Genomic DNA, 27,683 nt, shown 5'->3' with positions numbered 1-27,683 from the left:
TGTTGCTTTCCACAGATGTTGTCCATAGTGCTGACAGGTGCTGCCTGCTGTAAGTTACCATGTGCAGCCACTTGATGTTGTGTAATTGTGGCATTTTCTGTGATAAAGAAGATTATTGAATGAAAATAAAGAAATGCACACCCCAAACAGCTCAAAGTCATAGAATGACTGAATTTATGCATGTCTGCATTGACCGCACAGCACTGACTCAATTAGCACAAAGTTTCTAACATGATAATTTCCAGATGCTACCTTTGATAAATTGTGTTGCATTTACAAAGCTCATTGATTTGCATGTTCAACACTCACAATTTTGCGCACTCATGTGGACACACCCCAAACAGAATATTCATGAAGCTAAATGAGTTAAATGAACAATACACCTTATTTTCTGCATTTGAAAGACAGTGTGAACTGTTGGTAAATCAGTTTGCACATTTATTGCAGGACCTACAGTATTTGCGCATGTTTTTACAAATGCAAACTTTTCAGAAATAATGCCATAAATCTTTACATAGAAAATAGCTGATGGCTGCTATATTGTTTACAATGACATTTAATGTGCTGTATAAATAACATTTAGCATGCTTGCTTGCATATGTTTGATTGTGTACAGTATGCCAATAAATCGGCTCACATGCCAAGCACGTAACAAAGTTCATGACGGCCCACTATACGGGCGGTGAAAATATTAAGCAAATGTTGTAAACACTTCAATTACAGATGTAACTTGAACAAATAGCAGTGGGTATATCGAAGGTTGAGTTCACCTTCATGTACAGACGTCTGCGTTCATCAGCCACTGGCGAATTGGAGCAGTGTTGACAAATGAGCTTAATTTATCCTCACTGAAGTAAGATTAATTGGAGGTGTCGAGGTATGAAGCAGCAAATGACAATGCATCTTTGGAATAATGACAAGCTGGAGAGAGGGAGTATATGAGAGAGGTTTACCTAAAGTATTACAAGGCATCATCAGCAAGTACGACAGTTAGTCGTTTGTCACAGCCAGCTTACAAATAAACAACAGGAAAAAATAAAGCTGAGAGGCCAGCGTCGCTAACGGTGGCGGCTCAGCCCACTTCTGAACTCAATCAATGGGAGAGCATGTGCAAGTGGCTGGAAATGAGGAGAAACAATTTGGGACTTTCTCTCTCTCTCGCGTGCACAACAGTAAACTGGGGCATTATAAGAGTAGAGAAGAGAGTTTGCTCTTGAAGTGATTACTTAACACAAAAACAGAATGTTCAAAACTCTCCAATCAAAGTGGAAGCAGAGTGAAAGAGCAGAATATTTCTAAGACAGAAGTGAAAATAAAGAGGAAAAATGGGGGAAAGATGATTAGACGGAGCAGGAGAGCAGAACGTTTTCGAGCACACACAGTTTTTATGTGGTCTTAAAAAAACACAAGCGTTATTTCATGCAAACTGAAATATGGCTGCATCTATAGGAGAGGGCTGACTTTTTTCTCTGCTCATCAAAGGCAAATATACACCAAACAGTGAGAGTGATGAATTGGTGGGCGATAAGGTACAGAACAGAAGTGAATTTTACAGTTCCAGAATCATATGTACCTCAATGTATTATATTCCTCTGTATCTGCCAGTTGAAGTGTTTCTTATCCAACAAGCTTCATTAGATCTTGATGGCATCACCAGGAGACAATTCCCTTTCTTACAGCATGGAAAAGAAGATAAGCAAGTGGAATTTAGAAGATAATCCATGTGTTTGAAGGTCCATCACAGTCATCACCACACAGGGCACCAATGGAATGCTCCACGACATCATTTTGGCAGAAGAACCAATCACAAACAGTTACTTAAGGTTGAGGCACTGTCACACTCAGACTTGCATCCTGAAAGTTTTGCTGAATGCAGTGGGGATGTTGTCAAAATGGGAAAAAGTGCAGTTTTTAAGTCCAGACTTCATCCTGATTACATCTCCACCATATTTTCACAGCATCAAATATATTCCCAGTAATTTCTTTCCATGTGCATCATCATGCGTGTCCAATTTGTTCTTACGTTTTTATGACGAACAATCACACTGCACAGCGTGCATATCGTCCATCCTGTCCTTATCAATATGACACCACGTGTTGCGTTTTCTCTTTCATTCTGCAAATTTTCTTGTGTCCACATATAGATTCAGTCTGCAGTCAGAAAAATGACTCTTCTGCCAAATTCTGCCACACTCAAATATGCCCCCAAAGGAACCTCATTTTGTGAGGAGATGGGAGAGAACTTTTTAAAATTGTTTTCACCACCACTGGCACCACTCGCATAGTATTTCACAAACTTGTATTGGTAGTGGATGTCTACACCACACTTGTACTACTTCAATGAAGTTCCTGCTAGGTTTAACTGCATTGCTAATATGTTAATGACATCGGTCATACATCCTTAGTTAGTTGTTACTGCCTCCTGATTCAACCACATCCTCAATGCACATTTTTTGAACATGTCCAAAGTTCAACCATGCCCAACATTACACATTCAGGGAAGCCCTTAACATTTTCTACTGCATTCCGAATATATTGCAGAGGTTCTTACTGCATGCTCACAGTTTTTGTTATGGCCGGTTCACACATAGTACGAATAATTACAAATCATGGCAAATTACGGTGGAACAGCTCGTATGAGCGAACCACAAAAACACTGAGCTGACGCACAGGCATGAACGAACCCGCTGCTATGGTTTCATGCACGCAACAGTGTCATGCCCAAAACCATCGCAACAAGAACACAGTGTGAGAGCTTGGTACGGTTAGATCTTACTTGTGTGAAGCGCCTTGAATCAATTTTGTTGTGATTTGGCACTATATAAATGAAAATAAATTGAAACTGAGCAGCTGGAGCATGTGTAACCACATTGCACAGCTGCTGTGACAAAAAAAGACAAACAAAAAAATACATGCCACTCACGGGATTTGAACCGGCAATTTACAAAAGCTCTGACTGCCAGCCAGAAACTTTACCACTGCGCTACCATCGCTGTCCTGTAACAGGTAAAAAGCGCCATGATAACTAACCAAAGGGCATTTGTTACGTTGTATTTCTGCTGATACGTGACTGAAAGTGGCGTATTTGTTGCACTGTTGGCTTGTCACATAGTCCTGTGGCGCGCCGCTCACAGGACATGCATGTCCTGTCAGACAGATGTGACATTCCAATCACCTGCTGCGTGTCCACATGAACTGACGGTCAGTTTCAGCTGGGACAGTTGTCAATGTGCGCACTCTCCAGCCCATCACAAAAGCGATATATGTTTTTATGTCTTGCCACGTGAGGACAGCAAGCACACACAAGTGCCTGTCCGTGAAAACATGGTACGCCCCATATGCACTTGGCAACTCCAGTCGCGGGGGCACTTAGACAAATTGGCATAAATGGCCACACATTTTTTAAGTGCCAAGCGAACGGTGTAGATGTTCATGTGTGTCACCTGGATTTTGGCCGACACCTGCCGCAAGAGTGATCGAATGGGCTCTCACAGAGCACACTCTGTCTTTCAGCCACTGGTGTGCGCAAACAGTTGTAGTAAAGGGAAAAGAGGCATTGGAAGCTGCTCCGACTTTACACATATTGCATACAATTCCTGCTTCATGCACAATTCGACCACATTCGTACTATGTGTGAAGGGACCCTTAACATTGCAAAAAAGCAGCTAATTATGATGGAGATATTATCCATAATTATTGACTTTCTGGCCTTAAGATGTTTTATCTGGTGACCAAATTTCAGATTTTCCTGTAAACATCATGCTTATACAAGTTTTAAAACACTGCTACGGTGTACGAACATCAAATTTTTCATGTTCAGGAACAGACATTCTCACTGACCTGCCAAAAACAGACTTATACCAGACAGACCAGATCAGATTCCCCTGGTCCTATTGCAAATTGGCCATATGAAAGATTTTCAAAAATCAATCAGAAAGCTATTGTGAAAACTCCACAGTGACTACAGGAACTATTTTATTTGGACACTATAGAGCCATATGTTTTAAATGTTTTATGTTTTAATATTTTAAGGTGTTTAACAATTCCCTTTTAGTCCATGAAGACGTATTCTTTCTGTGTACACATCATTCAACTGGAAGGGGGGACGCTTTCCAATTACCTCTCAGTGGGTGGCCACTGACATGCATCCAATTATATTCATGTAGATAAATATGTGATTATGGTACAGACAGATGCAACATACGAAATTGTTCTACATTTTCAAAAAGAAACAAAGTATGTTTACATCCTTTGAGTACCCGGAGAGCCAAGTGATATTTGATGTTGTTATTTTACTTTGGCTCAATGACAAGAAGATGCTGATGAAAGAGAACAGTGAAATGTGCATGCACTATGTACAGTTGTATGTAAAAGTTTGGGCACCTCTTATTATTTCCATGATTTTCCTTTATAAATCTTCGGTTGTTTGGATCAGCAATTTCAGTTAAATATATCACAGTGATATTTGAAAAGTGAAGTTTATAGGATTCACAAAAAGTGTGCAATAATTATTCAATCAAAATTAGGCAGGTGCATAAATTTGGGCAGCCCAACAGAAAAAATACATCCAATATTTAGTAGAGCCTCCTTTCGCAGACATAACAGCTTCTAAATGCTTCCTATAGCTTCCAACGAGAGTCTGAATTCTGGTTGAAGGTATTTTGGACCATTCCAACAGTTTGTTGGTTTCTGAGCATGGAAAGTCCGCTTAAAATCACACCACAGATTTTCAATAATATTCAGGTCTGGGGACTGAGATGGCCATTCCAGAACGTTGTACTTTGTAGATTTTGAGCAGTGTTTAGGGTCGTTGTCTTGTTGAAAGATTCAGCCCCAGCGCAACTTCAACTTTGCCACTGATTCATGAACACTGTTCTCAAGAATCTGCTGATACTGACTGGAATCCATGTGACCCACAGCACCTTATTCCAAAATGAAGCTGGCTTGTCCAAATGTGCTTCAGCATACCTCAAGTGACTCTGTTTGTGGCGTGTACACAGAAAAGGCTTCCTCTGCATTACAGCATCATACAGCATCTGTGTAAAGTGTGCTGTATAGTTGAACGATGCACAGAGACACTATCTGCAGCAAGATCATGTTGTAGGTCTTTGGAGCAGGTCTGTGGGTTGACTATGACTGTTCTCACCATCCTTCACTTCAGCTTATCTGAGATTTTTCTTGGACTGCCACTTCAGGCCTTAACTAGTACTGTGCCTGTGGTCTTCCATTTCCTCGCTATGTTCCTTACAGTGGAAACCGCTGTGGGGAGGTGATGGAAACCACTTTTAGAGGAGGTGATGGTCTAATGGTTAAGGTGTTAGGCTTGAGTCCAGAAGATCATGGGTTCAAATCCCCGCCTGACTGGAAAATCACTAAGGGCCCTTGGGCAAGGTCTTTAATCCACTATTGCTCCCGGGGTGTAGTGAGCGCCTTGTATGGCAGCACCCTGACATCGGGGTGAATGTGAGGCATAATTGTAAAGCACTTTGAGCGTCTGATGCAGATGGAGAAGCGCTATATAAATGCAGTCCATTTACCATTTTACCATTTCCCCTAAACCATGATGTTGAACAATCTTTGTTTTCAGGTCATTTGAGAGTTGTTTAGAGGCTCCCATGTTGCCACTCATTAGAAGAGATGCAAAGAGGAGAAACATTTTCAAATGGCCACCTTAAATACCCTTTTTCATGATTGGATTCACCTGTGTAAGGAGGTCAAGGGTCAATGAGCTTACCAAACCAATTTTGTGTTCCAATAATTAGTGCTAAATGTATTCAAATCAATAAAATGACAAGGGTGCCCAAATTTATGGACCTGCCTAATTTTATTTCAATAATTGTTGCACACTTTCTGTAAATACTAGAAACTTCATTTCACTTCTCAAATATCAGCATGTTCGTCTGCTATATGATATGTTTCACTGAAATTTATGATCCAGACAACCAATGATTTATAAAGGAAAATCATGAAAATTATCAGGGATGCCCAAACTTTTACATACAACTGTATGTATGTATGCATTTATTTTCTTTGCTTTCGGCTGCCCCCAGGTGCATGGGGTCACCATAGCAGATCTGGTAGAGAACCTCATTAAGATTCTGCAAAAGTTTTAAGCTGGATGCAATTCATGATGCAAGTCCAGCACTACATGGAGAAATGTGTGCAGCTCCTGGTGTTCTTAAGTGAGTCTCCCAGTCAAGTACTAACCAGGATCAGGTCTGACAGAGAGCGGCATGATTGTGCATGCACTTACATTACAAACTGTGTGAGGGTTTAATACTCCCAAAACCTTTAAAGTAGACCTGCATTGAAATAAATGCAGTCAGATCTTTGGACCAAAAAAATGACATATTTACACATAAGATCCTTCTGAATGTAGTAAAGTAAATCTGCAAGCCCAGATCTGTCATTCAACGGCGAAATCTTCATTTGAAAATGACAAATTTATAGCTAACATTTAGCCCTCCGCAAATTGTCCCTCTCATCATGGACGCTGCCGAGACGTCAGGGACAAGACCCTCTCCCAGCATGCATTGCGCGCGCTAACTGTAATTTCTGGTTTTATGTCAGTTTGCATCTGCACCTTTTTCTTGTCTTATATGGAAGGATCTACTTTTTAAAACTTCATATTGTCTTGCGGTACGCTTGGTGAGTACACATTTCTTTTATTTGTGCTTGAAAATTATTTTTGTGGACTTTTTCATACGCCCGTTTGATTGAGTGGTGTCGCATTGAAAATCTACTGTCTTTCACCTCCGGTGTACCGTCGCGGGCTACGGAGGCGAGATCCGCAAAGAATTCAAGTCATTAAAAATATATAAACCTCTCTCAGCGGCCACGGAGCTCTGCGGCTCCGATTACCAAGACGTGCGGCGCTGCGGATTTTGCAGCAAGAAGTCTGTCCTTGCGAGCAACAGGTGTCACTGCGCGCACTGCATTAAAACGGCGAGCGTAGTCGAGCGTAGTCTCTGGACTTGTGCCAAGTTGGCTGCAACTCCATTCAGTAGACAGAGAGGTGGTGCTGGCTGCACAGCAGACACGGGGGTGTGAGTGCCGCGGCGGAATTTAACGAGTGCATGCACTCGGTAAGCGTATCGGGGGCAGTGAGAGCGAGGCGTCAGGGAATAATGTCGCCCGCTGTCGATGCCGCCGCTGATCTGATCCCCGGATCTGAGCAAGCAGAGCTGTAGCTCACATTCATTGCAGCTTACTTTTGGATGTTGAAACCAGGATGTGTATAACAGTAACATTACTAAGAGATAAAATCAATTTCAATGCGGGATCGGACTGAAGGCGGGAAGTCGTCGTCTTGTCACCGACGTCAGGAAATGATCCAGATGTACAAACTGTATTCACAGAGGGCTAAATGTTAGCTGCAAATTTGTCATTTTTAAACGAATATTTCTCCGCTGAATTACAAATTTGGGCTTACAGATTTACTTTACTGCATTCACAAGGGTCTTATAAATACATATCAGCTATTTCTTTTCTGAAATCTGACCACATTTATTTCAATGCAGGTCTCCTTTAATAATAATAAGAAAAAACAAAACTGTGGAATTGCTTACACCTACAAATATATATTAGAAAATGTGTGATCACATTTGAGCTTTAAAAATACACAATTCTCCTGGGTGGTCTCCGGTGACATTTGTAAATACCAGGTTATATTTAGACAATTTTCATCAATTATTTTATGATTTAGTAATCAACAGGCACAAAAAAGTAGCCCTAGATTGTCATCAAAAAGCAGCTCTGGCGTTCTCACCGTCCAAATATGATCTGTGTCACATGTGGAGAAAATGTGTATCTAAACTACTTCAGCATGCAATGTGACTATGGTCTATGCTGAACAATGAAGCTGATTAATTTTACTGTAGATCCCAAACTTATGATTCATATCAAGGTTATAATGTTCTGCTTTAATAAACTTCAAAAACAGCAAATATATTGAGTTATGGTGGCTGCACAGAGAATGATTTTATGTCTGTCACTTACAGGTCTCAGCAGATATGCCAGGCTAGTCTCCTGTATGATCAACAGGGGGAGCTGTGTCATGGACAGAGAGTGGTAAAGGGTCTCCACAGAGGCCATGGTTTGGTCCAACCTGCCTGCCAGCCCACCCAGAGTCACTATAACATCCACCTGGATGGACAAACACAGTTGAAAGAGAGAGAGAGAGAAAAAAGCCACAATTTTTATACACGAGGCAAGAAGAGGTAAGAAATTAACTGTATCAGAAAAACAGAATAAGTCTGTAAGCAATTATGGGACAACAGTGGATGTAAAGCAACAGGGATATAATGAGTATTATGAAATGGGCTTCACAGCAAGTGTAAGATTTGATATTCATGTGCATGCATCAACCACCGCCTGCATTTCTCTAAAAGACATTTACTTCTGTGATTCATTGTTCATGCAACTTTAAACCAAACTTCACAATAAATCTGCAGTTGTTTTCATTGGTTTAAAAAGTCAGTGCAGTGTGGATGGAAGGCAAAAATAGATGTGCTTGCACAAAAAACAAAACAAAAACAAAGTCAAGGTGCAGAGAAAGCAATACACCTGCAGAGGCTGCAGAATGTAAAAAAAAAGCACTGTTAGAAGAAAACAATAATTAATTTCAAATAAATAGTGGGAGGAAACCTGAGGCAGGCCTGTGAAGTGCACTTGTACTGATTTTTAATAATAATGGTGATATTCACTGCTGCAGTAAGTACAGAAATATAAAGCTAATCTGTCACTTCATGAGATGGTGCAGTGGTTACAGACGAGGTTAGCAGCAGCTGCACTGTGTGTTTGTGGATTTAGACAAAGCTTATGATGATATGTTGTATCAGGGCACTGGGAGTAGCAGAACAGTATGTGAAGGTGGTGCAGGATATGTATGCGGACAGAGGGTGGTTGGCATGACACATGGGTTAAAAGAGGAGGTGTGAGTGAGTCAAAGCTCGGCTTTGAGCCGTTTCTTGTCTGCAATCTAACAGACAGGTTAACGGATAGGATCAGACAGGAGTCTCTATGGACATTTGCAGATGACATTGTGATATGTAATGAGAATGGGGAGCAGACTGCAATGAGATGGGGCAGCTGGATGTACACACAAGAGACAAGAGCAATAAAAGTTAGTTGTAGCAACACTGAATACAGGTGCGGAATGGATGGAGGAATGCTGCCCTTGCAAAGAGCACAGGCGGTGGAAGTGGATGACTTTCGTTTGTTGGGGTCAAGTGTTAGAGTGTAGTAGAGAGTTAAAACAAAGAGTGCTGGTAGGGTGGAGTGGGTGAAGATGAATGGTAGGAGTGTTTTTTTTAAGGCAAGAGTGAAAGGGAAAATTTATAAGACAGCAGTGAGGCTATGTTTTGGGCAGGGGTGGTGGCCAAGTAGTTAATGCCCTTGGTTTCAGTGCAGAAGGTTCCTGGTTCAAATCCCACCCCTGCTACATTTCTCCATGTAATGTGGAGTTGCATCAGGAAGGGCATCCGGCTTAAAACCTGTGCCAATTCAACATGCAGATCCACCTTGGATTTGCTGTGGCGACCCCGAGTGCAAACAAGGGAGCAGCTGAAGGTACTTACTTACTAGTGAGGCTATGTTTTATGGCTTGGAGGAGGTGGAACTGGAATGAAGACAGGAGGTGGAGCGGATGGCGGCAAAGCTGAAGATGCTGTGATTTTTCTTGCGAGTGATAAGGAAGGACAAGATTGGAGATGAGTGTATCAACAGGATAGCGCAGGTCGGGCAATTTGGAGACAAATTAAAACAGGTAAGATTGATATGTTTTGGGTATGTGCAGAGGAGGAATGTGGGGTATATAAGGAAAAGGATGCTGAGGATTGAGCCACCATGGTGGAGGAGAAGAAGGAGGCCAAAGATGAGGTTCATGGAAGTTCTGAGGGAGGGCATGCAGGTGGCTGGTGTGACAGACGAAGATGCAGACAGGTGATCTGCTGTAGCGACCCCAAATGGGAGCAGTCAAAAAAATCAGACAACACTCAAACGTCCCTCAAAACTACAGAAGAAAAATGCCGTTATGAGCTGGTAAAATAACTATAACAAGGAAATGAGGTAAGGTGAATCCACCTACACAGCAGGAAGAGCTGATGGATGGTGAAAAATTGTAATATATGAGAAATGTTGTTCTATGTACACATGGAAAACAACTAGATGAAACAGACTATTTAAGGCACAGATTTGCAACAGTGGGAAGGAAATGAACAAATGAAACCAATAAACAATAATTTCAGATTTAATGCAGAAAAACTGATTTTTTTTTTTCTGAAACTGGTGACATGTTGTGCAACATTATTAAGTCTAAGTGATTAAAAAACTGTGGTGAACATGCTCACAGTGTATTTACCTGCACTAATACCACATTCTGCGATGTCAGAACCAAAATAAGTTTCCTTGCAGCTTTCACTTAAGTAGAATATTCACAGTTCTCAGCACTTGTATCTGTCACACAAAGTCCCCCAACAGTCGCGCACCAGAGCTGACAGCCTCAAAACCCACAGAGTCCTCGAGGGCGGAGGCGCTGTCAGAGGTTGACGACTGACAGACACGAGCACAGAAAATACCATCACTCACATTCACATCAGCGTTTTAATTCCATTCACTGTCTGCCAAAGTGAGGCAACCAATAAAAAAATAAATCAACAAATTAAAATAAAAAAAAAAAAAAAGTATTCCAAAAACCTCTGTTTACTGTCACTGTTTGAACGTCAGGATGTCAAAGAACGCATTACTGATGCCAATGCAAACCTGACTTTGAAGTGAGTGGTTCACATTACATATTCATTACCAACTCAAAATATGTTCAATTTTCATGGAAAGATGGTGCCACAATAAAACACCTCATAAGCCTGAAAGGCGCGCTTTCCCTGCAGGAACTAGTACTGAGACAGGAAGGCTGATCTTGAGGATCTATGGCATATGGTCTAAAACTCAGAATGCAAATCCACTGATAATGTTTTACATTAAGGACTAATTAAGTAACATTAGTTAATGAAGTAATGAGCATAGTGCAGCAGATAACTGAAACAATCATGCAAATGGTGATAAAAGCATCAAATTCGGCAGAAATACTCCTTAGACACTCCTCTAACGTGATAACTAAGCATGATACATGGTCCAAACTATTCCTTTTTAAAACCCTGTTAAATCAACTAATAATTTGCATCACCTTTTACCAAAATTAGAGCAACTTTAACTTTTGACCCCTGTACAAACTGACACTGTCCTTTGTCAACATTCTTGCTGTTTTTATCCCATAACTCCATAGAATTCAGTCACAGATAGTCCAAACTATACCTTTTTGTAATCTTTATGATCAGTTAAATAATGTGGTATAGGTTTCAATATGATTGCAGCATCTTTTAATTTTGACCCCTTTGTAATTCTTCAATTGACCTCTACCTGAACGCTGACTGAAAAATTCAAGTGGTCAATCGTTTTTTTTTCAAAAGAGGAATGTCTAAGGAGTATTTCTGCTGAATTTGATGCTTTTATCACCATTTGCAAGATTCTGCACCAAATATTATCTTATCTGCTGCACTAGCATGAACTAACAGCAAATTAAGATTTAAGTGTTTGCAGAGGATGGACGTGGGGTACACCAGGGCAAGGATGCTTAAGTGTAAGGCTTAACATTGTTTAATAATGTATAAAGATGCTGAACACACTTAACAATTCCTAATCAAACCCTACGTACCGGCCTGGGCTCTGTGTTCTCAGGGCGCAGGACTAATTTGTGTCCCTACTAGGGTGAAAAAAGTCTGCGGATCACAGAGCTTTCTCTCATCGTGCACCTGTTTTGTGGAATGATCTCCTTGTGTCAATAAAACAGTCAGATTCTGTAGTGACTTTCAAGTCTAGACTTAAGACGCATCTATTCTCCCTCTTGTATGGCTACCATACTGGCATAGTATGTTACTATACTTCCCATCTTGTTAAAGTCAGTTTGTTAACAATGGAACACACACACACACGCACACACACACACACACTCGCTCTCATTAAAATCAGGAGGGCAGGGCGGCGGGGGGTGCGGGGGAAACCCGCGGGAGACTGCAGGCAACCCCATCGCCGGAGACCGTCGCACGTCGACCGCCAACACATGATGTGGGCAAGCGGCACACGTCTAAAAAGTAGGCTTCTTGTGGATGCGCACCGGGTAATTTTCTCGCATTTTATCACTGTAAGCGCATGAAAAGTTCACATTTATTTTCTTGCAAGCCTTCACAGCACTGGGACCCTTCACGACCAGTGTGCAAAGGCCCGAGGAAGGTGGCTTGATAATAAAATCATTGGCATTTATTGATTTGTCTGTCTGTCTGTCTGTCTATCTGTTAGCTGGATTATGTCAAAATTACTGCACAGATTTTTACGAAATTTTCACCGCAGATTATTAGACCAAGGAAGACTCCAATAAATTTTGGAGGTGATTCGGATCCAGATTGGTGGCCGTCAAAAATCTCAGATTGCTAGGGACAGCACACATTTAAACACATGCTTTTTGCTGTGAAGTTCTATTAAGCATGTGTGATATTATATTGTTGTGTAGGTGCAGACAAGGATGATTCGGGCTGCTGCCTGCAGAACAATCACACGGGGATTTACGCTGCGCCGTGAGTTCTTGCACTGATCCACAGATAAAATCAACCAATCAGCATGTCACCTGTCAAACTGGAACACTAGGTGACCAGTGCTGTGGTACTGACCGTAGGTGACAGGGATGAGGAGGTTTCTGGTGAGGAAATGCCAACTGAGTGAGTGAGAATCAGTGGATGCAGCTGTAGTCGAACCCTTGTCAGTAAGTAAGTTGGGACGTTCCTGAAAAAGACGTTGCTTGGATGGCAGCATGTGTTGCTCCAAAACCTGGATGTACTTTTCAGCATTGATGTGCCATCACAGATGTGTAAGTTGTCCATGCCATGGGCACTAACATACCCCCATACCATCACAGATGCTGGCTTTTGAACTTTGCGCTGGTAACAATCTGGATGGTCTTTTTCCTCTTTTGTCCAGAGGACATGACATCCATGATTTCCAAAAACAATTTAAAATGTGGACTCATCAGACCACAGCACTCTTTTCCACTTTGCGTCTGTCCATTTCAAATGAGCTCGGGACCAGAGAAGGCAGCGGCGTTTCTGGATGTTGTTGATGTATGGCTTTTGCTTTGCATGGTAGAGTTTTAACTTGCACTTGTAGATGCAGCCACAAACTGTGTTAACTGACAACGGTTTTCTGAAGTGTTCTGAAGTGCTGTAAGATCCTTTACACAATGATGTCGATTTTTAATGCAGTACCGCCTGAGGGATCAAAGGTCACGGGCATTCAGTCTTGGTTTTCAGCCTTGCCACTTACGTGTAAAAAGTTCTCCAGATTCTCTGAATCTTCTGATTATATTATGGACTGTAGATGATGGAATCCCTAAATTCCTTGCAATTGAACATTGAGATACATTATTCTTAAACTGTTGGACTATTTTTTCATGCAGTTGTTCATAAAGTACTAATCCTCGCCTCATCCTTGCTTGTGAACGGCTGAGCCTTTTGGGGATGCTCCTTTTATACCCAATCATGACACTCACCTGTTTCCAGCATTCATCAACTTTCCCAGTCTTTTGTTGCCCCTGTCCCAGCTTTTTGAAATGTGTTGCAGGCATCCATTTCAAAATGAGCAAATATTTGCACAAAAACAAAAAGGTCTATCAGTTTGAACATTATATATCTTGTCTTTGTGGTGTATTCAATTGAATATAGGTTGAAAAGGATTTGCAAATCATTGTATTTTGTTTTTATTTACATTTCACACAATCCCAACTTCATTGGAATTGGGGTTGAATGTTACTGCATATCTGCAACTCCGTAGCTATGCAGAGCCCTCTGCATCATTGCAAACCCCCTACAAGCCCCTCTCCATAGCCTCATGTCTACCTCACAAAAACTGTAACTACACATCAAGACGACCACATGGGCTGTGACTGGTCCATTAACTATATCTGTTCCGGAATCTCACTTTTCTGGTTTCACAATCAGTGACTTTCATGTGTTAGGCCAGTCTTCAAGAAAAACATCATGCCCCCTACTGTTGTGGTGGAGAATTGCATTGTGATACCCACCAACCTCAAAGGAGAGCTTCGAAAGGTTTATGACTGCGTCAAAGCAATTGCAGGGCCACAGAGTTACAAAGTAGCATACAAAGGTCTCAACACTGTTTGTTAACAGAAACAGAAGAGTCAGGTGATTTTTGGCACTGGCTCTGCCCAACAAATGTAAGTTATAAAGTGAATAACCAATTATGACATTCCTATATGTATGAAGTAGAAGAAGTACATCCTAAATAGGCTCTGAGACCCGTTGGGAGACACTAACTAGACCTGGAAGTGGTCTCAATCTATCACAGATTTGTTCACTAGCCAAGGTGCCATTTACATCTAGGTAGACTTATGCCGCGTTCACACCGGGCGCAACGTGAGCGACAGCAGCGAAAGGTTGCCATGTAATCCCTATGGAAGACGCGTTTTGGCACCAAGTCACGCAGCGTCGCATTGCATCACGTCGTGTTGCCCTCTTCCCCAAGTTGAAAAATCTGAACTTTTTTGTCTCGTCGCGCAGCGATGACCAATCAGGGACTGAACATGTAGTGACGTGGAGATGTCTGGAGTTTGACTGAAGATGTGAACATGTCCTGTATCTGGTAGCAGCCTGTGAGCAGGACTTATGTCTCTTTTGTCCTTTATTTCACAATTATGACAGTTTTTGGAGCGAGCAGCAGCACCACAGCAGCGGGAGTGGAGTTTCTTTCTCTTTGTATTTTACGTGCGCGCGCGAGCGAATCGTCTGGAGATTATTTTACTTATTAACTACACAGATGTATGATAAAACAAATGGTGACTGGTTTCTAAACACAATTATGACAGAGTTTTTTTGGGGGAAGAGCGAGCTGCAGCAAGCAGCGGAGTTTCTTTGTTTTTTAATTGTTTACATGTGCACACGTGAACGGGACAGGAGGTCCTCAAACTGGGTCCCGCAGAGGTGGAAGGACTGCTGAAAGCGGCCGTCATCCAGACGCAGCTCCTGCAGCAAATAAAGATACTCCCTGTATTGGGAGCTTTCCACAACTCGCTCCGTGTGATAAAAGTCCGTCATGTTAACTTGACTTAACAACCAGAGCCAGCAAGCGGAATGGAAGCTCCTCCTATTTGATGACGCACCGGGGCGAATTTTCGCAGCAAAAGCAGAGCGACACACCGGGCGAAGGAGGCACGTCCGTCGCCACGTGACCCCCGCAAATTTGTAGCGTCTGATCGCACCCGGTGTGAACGCAGCATAAGACAATGTAGATGCAGCATCTTGTTCAAGGACACAAATAGGTAGTGTGATAAGGAATCAAACCCATTCTGGTAGCCCAACTCTTGATCCAAATGACCTACATGCTCTACATCAGGTGTGATACATTTTAATATACAGTTAGTAGCACTGTATAATCACGATTACAATTCTTGGCCACACCATTCAGCCGTACACATAACCTCCTCAGCGAGGATAATTACAGCGCAGGAAGCTCTCGCTGTGCCATTCAACGGCTCTGAAATGTATTTTCATTTTCTCTTCCTCTTCAATGAGGCAACCGTCAATTACGCCAATATTTTCAACATTTCCCAACAAATCACAGATCTGAAATCAGCCCTGTCATGTAGCGTGTTACGCGAAGGAAACAGAATGTTTATGCAACAAAATGTATCATCACTTGTACATCCCTGAGGGGTTGGAGTTAAAACCAAACCCACTGAGGGTGTTTCCAAGATCAGCCTGATGCCTCCACTTGCAGACGCATCACCTAAACAGCACTTGGCTAACAGATTTCCCTCAGCGAGGTTGTGAGGGAGCAAACAAATAAAAGCTTTTGAGTCATTTCCTCCAGTTTCAAAAATTAAAAAGTTGCAGATCTCAGCCTGACTGAAATTTGCACAAAAACTCAGTGCTTGTGTTGAATGAATCAGGTGTGGAAAAAAAAGGCAAACCATCCAAACGCTTCTTCAAAACCTCTAATCATAACATCTTTCTGAATGTCTGAACACATGAACAGAGTTCCAAAATCAATTAAAAGCTGCGAAAATGAAAAGACATCATACTGTAATTTGAGAAATGTTTGTGTGTGTCACTACTTTTCCAACAAGCTTGGGCCAGTTTCCACCAAACGTCCTGTATACGTAGACCACAGATTTGCCCTGAATAAGGGGTTTGTTTGGGCAAAAGCCAAGGTCATTAGAGTCAAAAGTTAAAATTTATGTGAAGTTTGTTCCCCTGCTCCTCCCGGGTCATTTGGCTGATTTCTACCAAATGTGACATGTAGATGACAGTCAACCCCAGAAATGCCTTTAAAGGCTTTGTTTCGAGAAGGTCAGACTCACCGAGGTCAAAAGTCAAAATTTGTTTTTCACATGGATGCCCACCAAACCTGGCACACATATGGAGATTGGTTTGGAATTGCCTGGGTGGCATCACATTTACCAAAGCTCAATTATTGGGATCAAAGGTCAAAATTTAAGTTTTTCACTCCAATTTGCACCAAATTTGGCTCACAATTTAAAACCAGATTTAAAACCTCAATTTGGTTTTAAATCTAAACATGGCACTGACATGCATTTTTGCACTAAAGGAGATTTTAGATTTGTACAACCGACACAATACCACAATATTTGTGTGTTTTATTGATGCCTCAAAGGCATTTGATCATGTAAATCATGAGAAGTTGTTTCATAAGTTACACAACAGAGGAGTACCAAAATACCTAATTAGAATACTTGTCTATTGGTATAGGCATCAGTCAATGTATGTGAAATGGGGTAACACTATGTCTGGTGCATTTAATGTTGGTAATGGGGTCAGGCAGGGAAGTATACTGTCCCCTTACCTCTTCAACATCTACAATTAGTGTTCAGAATAATAGTAGTGCTATGTGACTAAAAAGATTAATCCAGGTTTTGAGTATATTTCTTATTGTTACATGGGAAGCAAGGTACCAGTAGATTCTCACAAATCCAACAAGACCAAGCATTCATGATATGCACACTCTTAAGGCTATGAAATTGGGCTATTAGTGAAAAAAAAGTAGAAAAGGGGGTGTTCACAATAATAGTAGCATCTGCTGTTGACGCTACAAACTCAAAACTATTATGTTCAAGCTGCTCTTTTAGCAATCCTGTGAATCACTAAACTAGTATTTAGTTGTATAACCACAGTTTTTCATGATTTCTTCACATCTGTGAGGCATTAATTTTGTTGGTTTGGAACCAAGATTTTGCTCGTTCACTAGTGTGCTTGGGGTCATTGTCTTGTTGAAACACCCATTTCAAGGGCATGTCCTCTTCAGCATAACGCAACATGACCTCATCAAGTATTTTGACATATCCAAACTGATCCATGATACCTGGTATGCGATATATAGGCCCAACACCATAGTAGGAGAAACATGCCCAAAGCGGCAGTCTCTCAGCAAGTTCTCAGACAAAAGAAATCCGACGGGAGGTGTGGACCAGTGCCCACTCAAAGCCTGCCCACAGGCGAATGATGCAACCGACAGGCGTGGAAAAACTCACGCATGCGCACGAAGGTTCAAGCTTGGCTGATGCAATCACACGTGATTCAAATCCATATAGTTTTTGAAAAAAATAAAAAAGTCCGTTACTTTTTGGACAGACCTCGTACATCAGGAAAACGATGAAAAGCAGTCACTTAAAAAAAAATCTTCCACAAGAAAATTGCACCAGTTGGAAAGTACAGCTTAAATTGGTACTTAGTTAAAAAAAAAAAAAATTGGCCAAATCTTTACACACCTAAGAGAAGTTAACATTTTCTTGACAACGCATGGAAATGGCATTACAGCAATGGAATTATGGTAACAGAACTACACAACGGTTTTCGGAAAAGAAGTCTTCAAAATCATATTCAGACCAGGTGTTAATCAACAGATTACATCCTATCAGTTCGTTGTTCCTTAATCAAGCATTGCAGATTCCAAATAACCCAAATTTACATAGTTATTTGCACTATGAATGAAGTGGGGGATTGCATGTGTCGGTGCGCATGCCCAGAAGTAGCCCTTGCACAATGAATCATGGGACAGACTGTATGGCTACTGCCGGTGTTTATGGATGTAAACAAAGAGGGATGTGCCTCGAGCTGTTATTAATTCACCATTCAAGCAGCAGCAGTAGTGGAACAAAAAAGATGGTTAAAGTGCAGAACCGCAAGTTTAGAAGGCAAAAAAAAAAAAAAGGATCTGATACAGAGGTAAGTTCCAACTAACTTACTTCCATGAGTAATTACCTTGTAAGTGATGAGATAAATTGCACATATTTAGAGATCATATATACAGTAGTGTTCAGAATAATAGTAGTGCTATGTGACTAAAAACATTAATCCAGGTTTTGAGTATATTTCTTATTGTTACATGGGAAACAAGGTACCAGTAGATTCAGTAGATTCTCACAAATCCAACAAGACCAAGCATTTATGACATGCACACTCTTAAGGCTATGAAATTGGGCTATTAGTAAAAAAAAAAGCAGAAAAGGGGGTGTTCACAATAATAGTAGCATCTGCTGTTGACGCTACAAACTCAAAACTATTATGTTCAAACTGCTTTTTTAGCAATCCTGTGAATCACTAAACTAGTATTTAATTGTATAACCATAGTTTTTCATGATTTCTTCACATCTGCGAGGCATTCATGTTGTTGGTTTGGAACCAAGATTTTGCTCGTTTACTAGTGTGCTTGGGGTCATTGTCTTGTTGAAACACCCATTTCAAGGGCATGTCCTCTTCAGCATCCATGATACCTATATCCATGATACCTGGTATGCGATATATAGGCCCAACACCATAGCAGGAGAAACATGCCCATATCATGATGCTTGCACCACCATGCTTCACTGTCTTCACTGTGAACTGTGGCTTGAATTCAGAGTTTGGGGGTCATCTCACAAACTGTCTGTGGCCCTTGGACCCAAAAAGAACAATTTTACTCTCATCAGTCCACAAAATATTCCTCCATTTCTCTTTAGGCCAGTTGATGTGTTCTTTGGCAAATTGTAACCTCTTCTGCACATGTCTTTTATTTAACAGAGGGACTTTGCGGGGGATTCTTGCAAATAAATTAGCTTCACACAGGCGTCTTCTAACTGTCACAGCACTCCAGACTGTCTTTGATCATCCTGGAGCTGATCAATGGGTGAGCCTTTGTTATTCTGGTTATTCTTCTATCCATTTTGATGGTTGTTTTCCGTTTTATTCCACGCATCTCTGGTTTTTTTTTTGTCCATTTTAAAGCATTGGAGATCATTGTAGATGAACAGCCTATAATTTTTTTGCACCTGCATATGTTTTCCCCTCTCCAATCAACTTTTTAATCAAACTACGCTGTTCTTCTGAATAATGTCTTGAACGTCCCATTTTCCTCAGGCTTTCAAAGAGAAAAGCATGTTCAACAGGTGCTGGCTTCATCCTTAAATAGGGGACACCTGATTCGCACCTGTTTGTTGAGAATCTACTGAATCAACTGGTACCTTGTTTCCCATGTAACAATAAGAAATATACTCAAAACCTGGATTAATCTTTTTAGTACATAGCACTACTATTATTCTGAACACTACTATATCATATGTTCATAAAATGCTTAACATTTGGCCTTTTCCACAGGGGAAAAAAACAGTTGTAATGGAGATAATCTTGTCTACGCATCTTTGAAATCATTCAGATCAGTAAGTGTTTGCTGCATCATCTCTGTGCTGAGAGAAGCACATGCATTTCATGGTGAATGGGACACCAAACCTCAGGGGAAGGAAGGAAGGAAGGAAGGAAGGAAGGAAGGAAGGAAGGAAGGAAGGAAGGAAGGAAGGAAGGAAGGAAGGAAGGAAGGAAGGAAGGAAGGAAGGAAGGAAGGAAGGAAGGAAGGAAGGAAGGAAGGACTACAGTATATTGGTGGTTTTGATGGAAGTGGTTTGAGTGGAAAAACCGTTGGTGTGTCTACTACGTAAGGTTAATGCATTGATGTCCAGTCCTTCCAATTTTAAGAATCCACTTGTTTTGAAAGTTCCAATTTTAGAAAAACAGAGAAGTTAATTTGTTTATCCCTGAGACTGTAATTGAAGCAACCAGGGACTCAACAAGTAATCCCGGTGTCACAGACCGAACAGCCCGCCCCTAAAAATAGGTCCGCCCTGCCTCCACTGCGCATGCGTCATTTCGGAACTCAGCACCTCGTCTGAGACTGACTCTCTATACCCAAAGTGATAAAAGGGAATAATGTGATTATTAATTATCAGATGACAAAATAAAACCTCTTAAATTATTTTTAAGTCAGTTTTAAGTAGAAACTAGGCCATTTTAAGCAGAAATGAGGCAATAATCGGTGATGCTTTGGAATGACGGAGGCGCCGTGAACACACCAGGAGCAGCTCATGATGGCTGTGGTGCTCTGATCACTTCCTGTCTTTTATTATGAAATAATGCTGAATTTATGTGGAAATTATTGTTGTATAAAAGCTTCAGATATCTGTCACTTAGGTAGATGATGACTGGAGTGCAGTTTGAAGCAGAAACGAGGTGATAGTCTGTGAAATATTGCCGACGCTCTGAAATGACGGATGCGCAGTGAAGGCGGGGCGGACTGATTTTCAGGGGGGACTGTTCAGTCTGCCACACCGGCATTCTGAGCCTTTTGTGTACTGTGAGTCCACAGAAGGCACCCATTTCCCATAATCCTCTGTGCGACGTGCAACCAAAATCCAATATGGCGGATATGCAAATCCTCCTATTAGACATTCTGATTTTTTAAAATTTTATGAATCTTTAAAGTGCTTTGCATTACAGTGTTCATTGCTACTGTCAGTGTCGTCAGGATTTTGTTACAGATCAGCCTGAAGCATAACATGGATGATAAAACCATAAATCTGAACCATTAATTTTAATTTTCTGGAGAAGAACTGCACTCCTGCAGGTTCCAAAGCATTGTAAGCTGCTCTTGAGCTTCTATGAGGGGCCTGGAGGCGCACATTAATCTGCACCTATTTTAAGTGAAATTACGACGCATTTGGGGAAACGCCTGTTTAGGTTAATAAAAGCAACTCTGACTGAAGATGCTGTTAGGTGTTGAGGGCCCTGGTCCAGCCCTGCAGCCAGCTGATCTCACAAATCAGGCAGACAAACAGTTTTCCAGCTGAGGAGTTGGGAACAAACAGAGGAGTGCTGTCAGAAACCGTTTCTCACCTTTGGAAAGCTGCAAGGTTACAAACTCAGCAGAACGGGGAGGACTGAGGGAAGAAAATTTAACAAGCCAACACAACAGATATGCTCTTTGTCTTCCTCCTGATTACCTCCGTGAGCCAAGTGAGCAACAGTGGCTCAGAGTTCAACGTAAAGTCTCTGATACTGTGCCGACGGGTAATGAAGTCATAACCATCAAGGGAGAAGAAAACAGGAAAAGTGGAGCTGCTCATGCCAACAACACTTAAGTAAGGAGAGGGCATCTGATGAGGATAACCGGAGAACGAGACCTTCAGAACTTAAAAGTACACGCAGATAAACACAAATGCAAACCCCGCAAACCTACGATATCACTGCTGGAGAGTTCACCAGACACAAGATAAATTCTCAAAATCGAGCGCCAAGCTGTGAGGTGGGAAAAATTCTGCTGCTAATACTCTGAATCCTGAAGGGAGCAAAGACAAGAACAATTCATGTTAATTTGTGAATTACGCCATTATTATTATTATTGTATCACATACGTATTTAACTCATTTAAGAAAATCTAAGTGGATAGAAACCAGTGAAAGCTGTGCTTTTATGTGACCTGCACCTGTTCATAAAGTGTTTAAAGGAACAAAAAATCATACTGGGTGAAGAAAAGTGGAAAATCCTGGCAAACAAACAGAAAGTCATCATCAGCAACTTTTACAGACTTTTACTTACAGAGTCTCAAAAAACTGATTGCCAGGCTGCTATCTCTTGCCGGCAGCCGGACTAGCAAACACTCAGCGCCGGTTCAAAGGCAGAGCAAATATTAGCCAGGTTAAAAAAAAACAGCTAAGTGAATGAAGGACAAAAGTATATCGTCTGTTAAAGCCTGACACCTAAACAGGGTGAAAACACACAATGCGAGCACATGTGTGCATAAGAGATAAGCTGATGTTTGTGAGTCTACGTGTTCCTTCTTCTTTTTGGTTTTCACCAGCTTAGCGGCGTGAAGTGATTCGGGCATTTGTCATTGATTAGAGCGCCACTCAGCGTTCTTAAACATACTAATAACCCACAGACGGTGTCACACACACACACACACACACACACACACACACACACACACACACACACACACACACACACACACACACACACACACACAGAAAAACAAAACCTAAGATTAAAACCATGCTCCCCTTCTAAGTGGTTAATATTAAGAAGAGTGAAAGGCATCAGAGGGCTGATCCTACGTACTATACACACCCCGATATACTGTATCTGTGCGTTGCAACGCACCCTCCCCTCGAGCATACTCCCACCCCCCTTTTTTGAAGGAACTTGGTTAAATTCCAACCCAAAATTAAATTATTTTTATTAAAATTTATTAAGCACCTACCCTAACATAAAATTTTGTGATCCCAAAATGTCACAGAAAGCAAAAAAAAAAATGAGTTTTCAATATGTTTTTCTCATCTTCTCCGCATCTTACCGTTGACAAGGTCATTGGTGTGCACTGTAAGTGGAATCAAACTTTATGCTGAAATGTGCTCTTATTTTGAAGGACTCTTGTGCAAGAAAACAGGAAGTGTTCTGGAACCATGGGTAGTTTTGTGAAGGTTAAGGTGGAATTCTGCTGTGATGGTTTTCAGGCTACCGAAGTGAGAAAGCAGCTAAACATTGGATGTCTACTGACAAGTTATGAACAAGTACAGGACAAAAAGCTCTCTATCCAATGTCCGCTTAAAATTGTGAGGATGTACTGGAACTTTCCGATTGGCAAGCCAGACATCAACTGACATCAGCTAACAAAACGCATTTAATGAATAAGGAAAAAAGAAGAAAAAAAAAACAGACACAAACAGGTGAGTTGTGTATGATTTAGTTTTATTTGTGATGAATTCAGACATTTTATAGAAATGTACAGTCTGACGACAAATGGAATATTGGCTGTGCTTGTACATCCGCCCACCTCCTCTAGAGGCAGAAACTGGCGTGGAACACCCCTGGGTGCAAATGCAATGGTTTTTTTTTTATTATTATTTTTTTTTATTAAAGTTGCTTAAACGCCCACTGTAAAATAATGTTGTGACCCCAATACATTGTAAAAGCAAAACATGAGTTTTCATGACGTTCTCATTGCTTACGTGTCTTACCTGCCTGACAATGTCAATGGTGTGCGCACTGGTAGTAGCAGCATGACAATGATGTCAATGTGAGAGTTTGCAAAACGGATCTGACACTAGTCACACTGTGACACATTGAGTAAACTGATTTGAGAGGATTTAAATAATTTGTGGGTACAAACGTAAGATGAAAAGATAACGAATTAAACTAACAATGTCTACTGGAAGTCCACTGACAGGTTACGAACAAGTACATGACAAAATGGAAAACAATTGTACAACACCGGAGAAGCTCTCTGTCTGATGTCTGCTCAAAGTTTTGAGCATGCAGAAAAATTTCTAATGAACTTGCCGGACTTCAGCCGACATGGAACACATTTAAAGTATGACAAAAGGAGAAAAACAGAGACAATGGGTAAGTTATTTATTTTTTATTTGGGATGAAATAAGATATTTTTTTTAAAAGGGCAATATTGGTTGCGTTTGTGCATTGGCCCGCTCCCTCTTCAGCTAGAATTTCCCACAGACTGCCCAGGGCATTCCAATGTGCGAGTTTGGTAAATGTACATTTGTCTGTAATGGCATTTTTGGCTATGTATGACTTCATCATAAGACTTCTGTGTGACTTCATATCAATCAATCGCAAATATTTTGCGCTTCTATCTTTAATTCTGATCAACACATGCTTTAGATCATCGCCCTAGGTTTTTTGATTCAAGAGATATAACAAAAAAAGGGGTTTTCTAACCACGTTTTCCTTTACCCTTTGGCTAAACTACTCCAAAATCAGTCACCTCTAGATTAGTTTGAAGGAAATCACTCCAGCTGTTTTTGAATTATCTTGTCCACAGACACCCCGACACACACACCAGTGACAATAATGCCCTGCTTCATCGGCGCGAGCTAGCAAATGGTATAAGGATAAATGGACATCCTCACTTTCAGACTGTTCACTGTTCAGTGCATCACAAAGTAACAGACACCTGTGTTTGGACAACAAAAAGGGGGGATCAACAGGTCACGCAGATAAGCCTCAAAACTGACATAACTGAGAAATCTGAGTAGAGAATGAACTCAGCTTACATCATGTCTGAATGTAACTCTTCTGCATAAGGATGTATGTAGTCCATAGTGGACATTTTGAACCCCAGAACTTAAGAGTGTGATGGACAACATACTGAATGATACTTGAAACACTTTAGACAAAAGAAATCTTCAGATGGACACAGGCTGCTGGCCCACAGCAACATGGAGAAGTGAACAGTGGACTTATGCAGGGAGCCCTCAGGTTGTGGTGTGTACCATAAAGAAGGTTAAAATCCAAAAACTAAGCAAGATGAACCAATAAACATATGTGAAGGACACCATTCATTCATTCATTTTCTATACTCACTTATTTAAATTAAGAGTGTGATGGACAACATACTGGATGTTAGTTGATGCAGTGTGGATAAAATAAATCGTCAGATGGACATGGACTGTTGGCCCACCATTTTGGAATCACTACAATAAACAATGAGTCTATTTGATTTTTTTTTTCCTCAGCTCTTTAATTTAGGATTTTTGTTCATTGTAGTAGTATACAGTACTTTTATTATTGGTGTTTATTTTTTTATTACTGTCTGGAATTTTGTTTAGTTCTTTGATTCCCGGGATAGATCTTCTTCTTATTAATATTAATAATGACGAATGCCTGATTTTTATATACAAACGGCACCAGAGTATTGAAGACACAGGACCTGACAGACTAGTAAAAACAAGACACAAAACAAACCAAACCAACAACAAAAAAAAAACATGACTTTTACTCTGGAAAATATTGTGACTGAGTGCGCCTGACTACAAGTGTGTCCACTGCATCATTTCAGAATTTTGTGCAATGTTTGGCCATCTACAAAGTGACATCACAACACAGAGAGCATATGTTTTTCCAGGTCTGAGATTACTTGTATACATCTTACTTCTTCTGGAAATGCATTTTGAACCATTTAATAATGGATGGATAAGATGGGAAAACTGCTAACTGTGTGCACCACTGTCCTCGCATAACACGCCTCATTCTGCAAGGACAGGTAAGCAGTGACCTTTACCCCAGTCTTAACCAAATACATGATACAGGAAAAATATAATTCTGTCTGAAAAGAGTCATAACATTTTATATTACTTTATACCCTAATAACAATTTAACAGACACAACACCGAGCACGTTTTTAAAAGCTGATTTTGTGTTTGTGTGTGTGTTTCTGTTTGGATTATGGGACTCGGTGAGGGGTTTCTTTTTATACTGATGGGTATGTGGATTGATTTTTGCTCTTCTTTGCTGTCTTGAGCTTTGTTCCACTGCTGCTTGTTGTTTTCTGCCTTTGAATGAAAAGTCTGCTGTGATTACTTTTACCAAAATGTTTTATATAAATAAACCAATCGCAGAGCGTGTCTCCCTGGGCGATGGGAATGACAATGATCACTGTCAAACCTGAATTTAAACTCTGTGTTTTCTCTCATGTGAAGTAAATTATGTGCATTTCAACAGATATTTTGTTAGTCAGAATGAAAATGGAGTCAGCGTGTGGATCGAGTCACAGTCTGTGCCCGGCTCCGCACCACTTGGCTGGACTACGAGGATTCACTCGGGCAACTCGTGTCAAACTCTGGATATCAGGTTGCTGTGAAATACTACGCAAGTTGAAAAAAGAACATAAAGTTTTCAATTTACAGATTTCACCAGATTTGCACCAAACAGCGAGACGCACGTCACAAAAGTCACCAACAAAAAGCAGTAAAACCAAAATATAGTCATCCCAGGACTGATATAATAACATGCTACACATAAGATCACTCATTTAAAATGTAATTATCTGTGCAGTATGTAAGTCAGAAATATTCCCCAGATGGACCTGGACCACACTGGAATTCTGTTATTGCACACGACTTCTGAAAGCACAAAAAGCTGCTGATAGGAAGCAGAAGTATTGGTAAAATCTACAAACATTTTATGTATTAAAAAAACAATCAACCCCAGCACTAAACTATTCAAGATAAAATGATGTGCAAAGCTGCTTCAGGTTCAGAGCCTCGTTCTGACACAGGAAATGTCAGATTCAGAAGTGGATTCGCTTTGTTATACAACCCCAATTCCAATGAAGTTGGGACATTGTGTAAAATGTAAATAAAAACAGAATACATTGATTTGCAAATCCTCTTCAACCTATATTCAATTGAATACACCACAAAGACAAGATATTTAGGCTGAATCTCAATTCTACCCCTCGGCCCTTCCCCTTACTCCTTCCCCTCCGTTTTGCGCAGGTACGAGAGACAGAGGGGTGTCTCAATTCTCTTTTTGGAGTGAGGCGGAGGGCTTCAAACCCCTCCAAATGGAGGGAATCTGGATGCACACTCTGTTTGGAAGGGCAGGAGGAGCTTATTGCTGTCTCCACAGAAACAAACATGGCGCCCAGAGCCGCACAAATGAAAGCAGCTTTCATTACAAATTACGCTGTTTAGAAAGTTCCGACTGTCTATGACAACAACGTGTAGGCTGCTGGATGCATGTTAACATATTGACATTCTGAAGAATATCGTAACTTCGCTCATGTGCTGAGGCGTTATAATACACATACACACGAACGCTACGATAAGACACTTTTATATTTCACAATGGAGAAAATCATGATAAAAGGATAAGGACATTAATTTGTATGTTCATAAATCTCTGGATAATATCAATCCCTTTTGGATTTCAAGGTCTGTAACGCGTGTGTATTTTGTAAACAAACAGGGAGCCCTGAGCACACTCGTTTCCTAATAAGCTTTCAGGCAGAAAATGAGAAGTTTCACAAATGGGAATAAGTTGTAAAATATATACACATGTATATGTGAAACACGTAACCTGATGTCCTAATAGACTGATATCATTTGTCACGGAAATTTCTAAAGGAATTAGGGTTGGATGCAAAAAATGGGAGAATTTGAAAAAGAAATATAGGGTTAATAGAACTAGATGCAGCCCATAACATACACTCAACAAAAATATAAACGCAACACTTTTGGTTTTGCTCCCATTTTGTATGAGATGAACTCAAAGATCTAAAACTTTTTCCACATACACAATATCACCATTTCCCTCAAATATTGTTCACAAACCAGTCCAAATCTGTGATAGTGAGCACTTCTCCTTTGCTGAGATAATCCATCCCACCTCACAGGTGTGCCGTATCAAGATGCTGATTAGACACCATGATTAGTGCACAGGTGTGCCTTAGACTGCCCACAATAAAAGGCCACTCTGAAAGGTGCAGTTTTATCACACAGC

At 40.8% G+C, this 27,683-nt stretch overlaps 1 protein-coding gene across 1 annotated transcript in view; it reads right to left on the bottom strand.

Moving 5' to 3' along the window:
* tpk1 (thiamin pyrophosphokinase 1) overlaps positions 1-27,683 on the bottom strand; it is a 213,176-nt gene that overhangs the window by 89,814 nt on the left and 95,679 nt on the right. The window contains exon 5 of the mRNA XM_034182347.1: positions 7,999-8,145. Coding sequence (XP_034038238.1) covers positions 7,999-8,145 — 147 coding nt within the window. The remainder of the gene's footprint in view (positions 1-7,998; positions 8,146-27,683) is intronic.

Source organism: Thalassophryne amazonica, chromosome 1 (genome assembly GCF_902500255.1).
Source record: "Thalassophryne amazonica chromosome 1, fThaAma1.1, whole genome shotgun sequence".
In the NCBI taxonomy this organism is placed as follows: domain Eukaryota; kingdom Metazoa; phylum Chordata; class Actinopteri; order Batrachoidiformes; family Batrachoididae; genus Thalassophryne; species Thalassophryne amazonica.
This window is presented reverse-complemented; position numbering and strand designations above follow the sequence as displayed.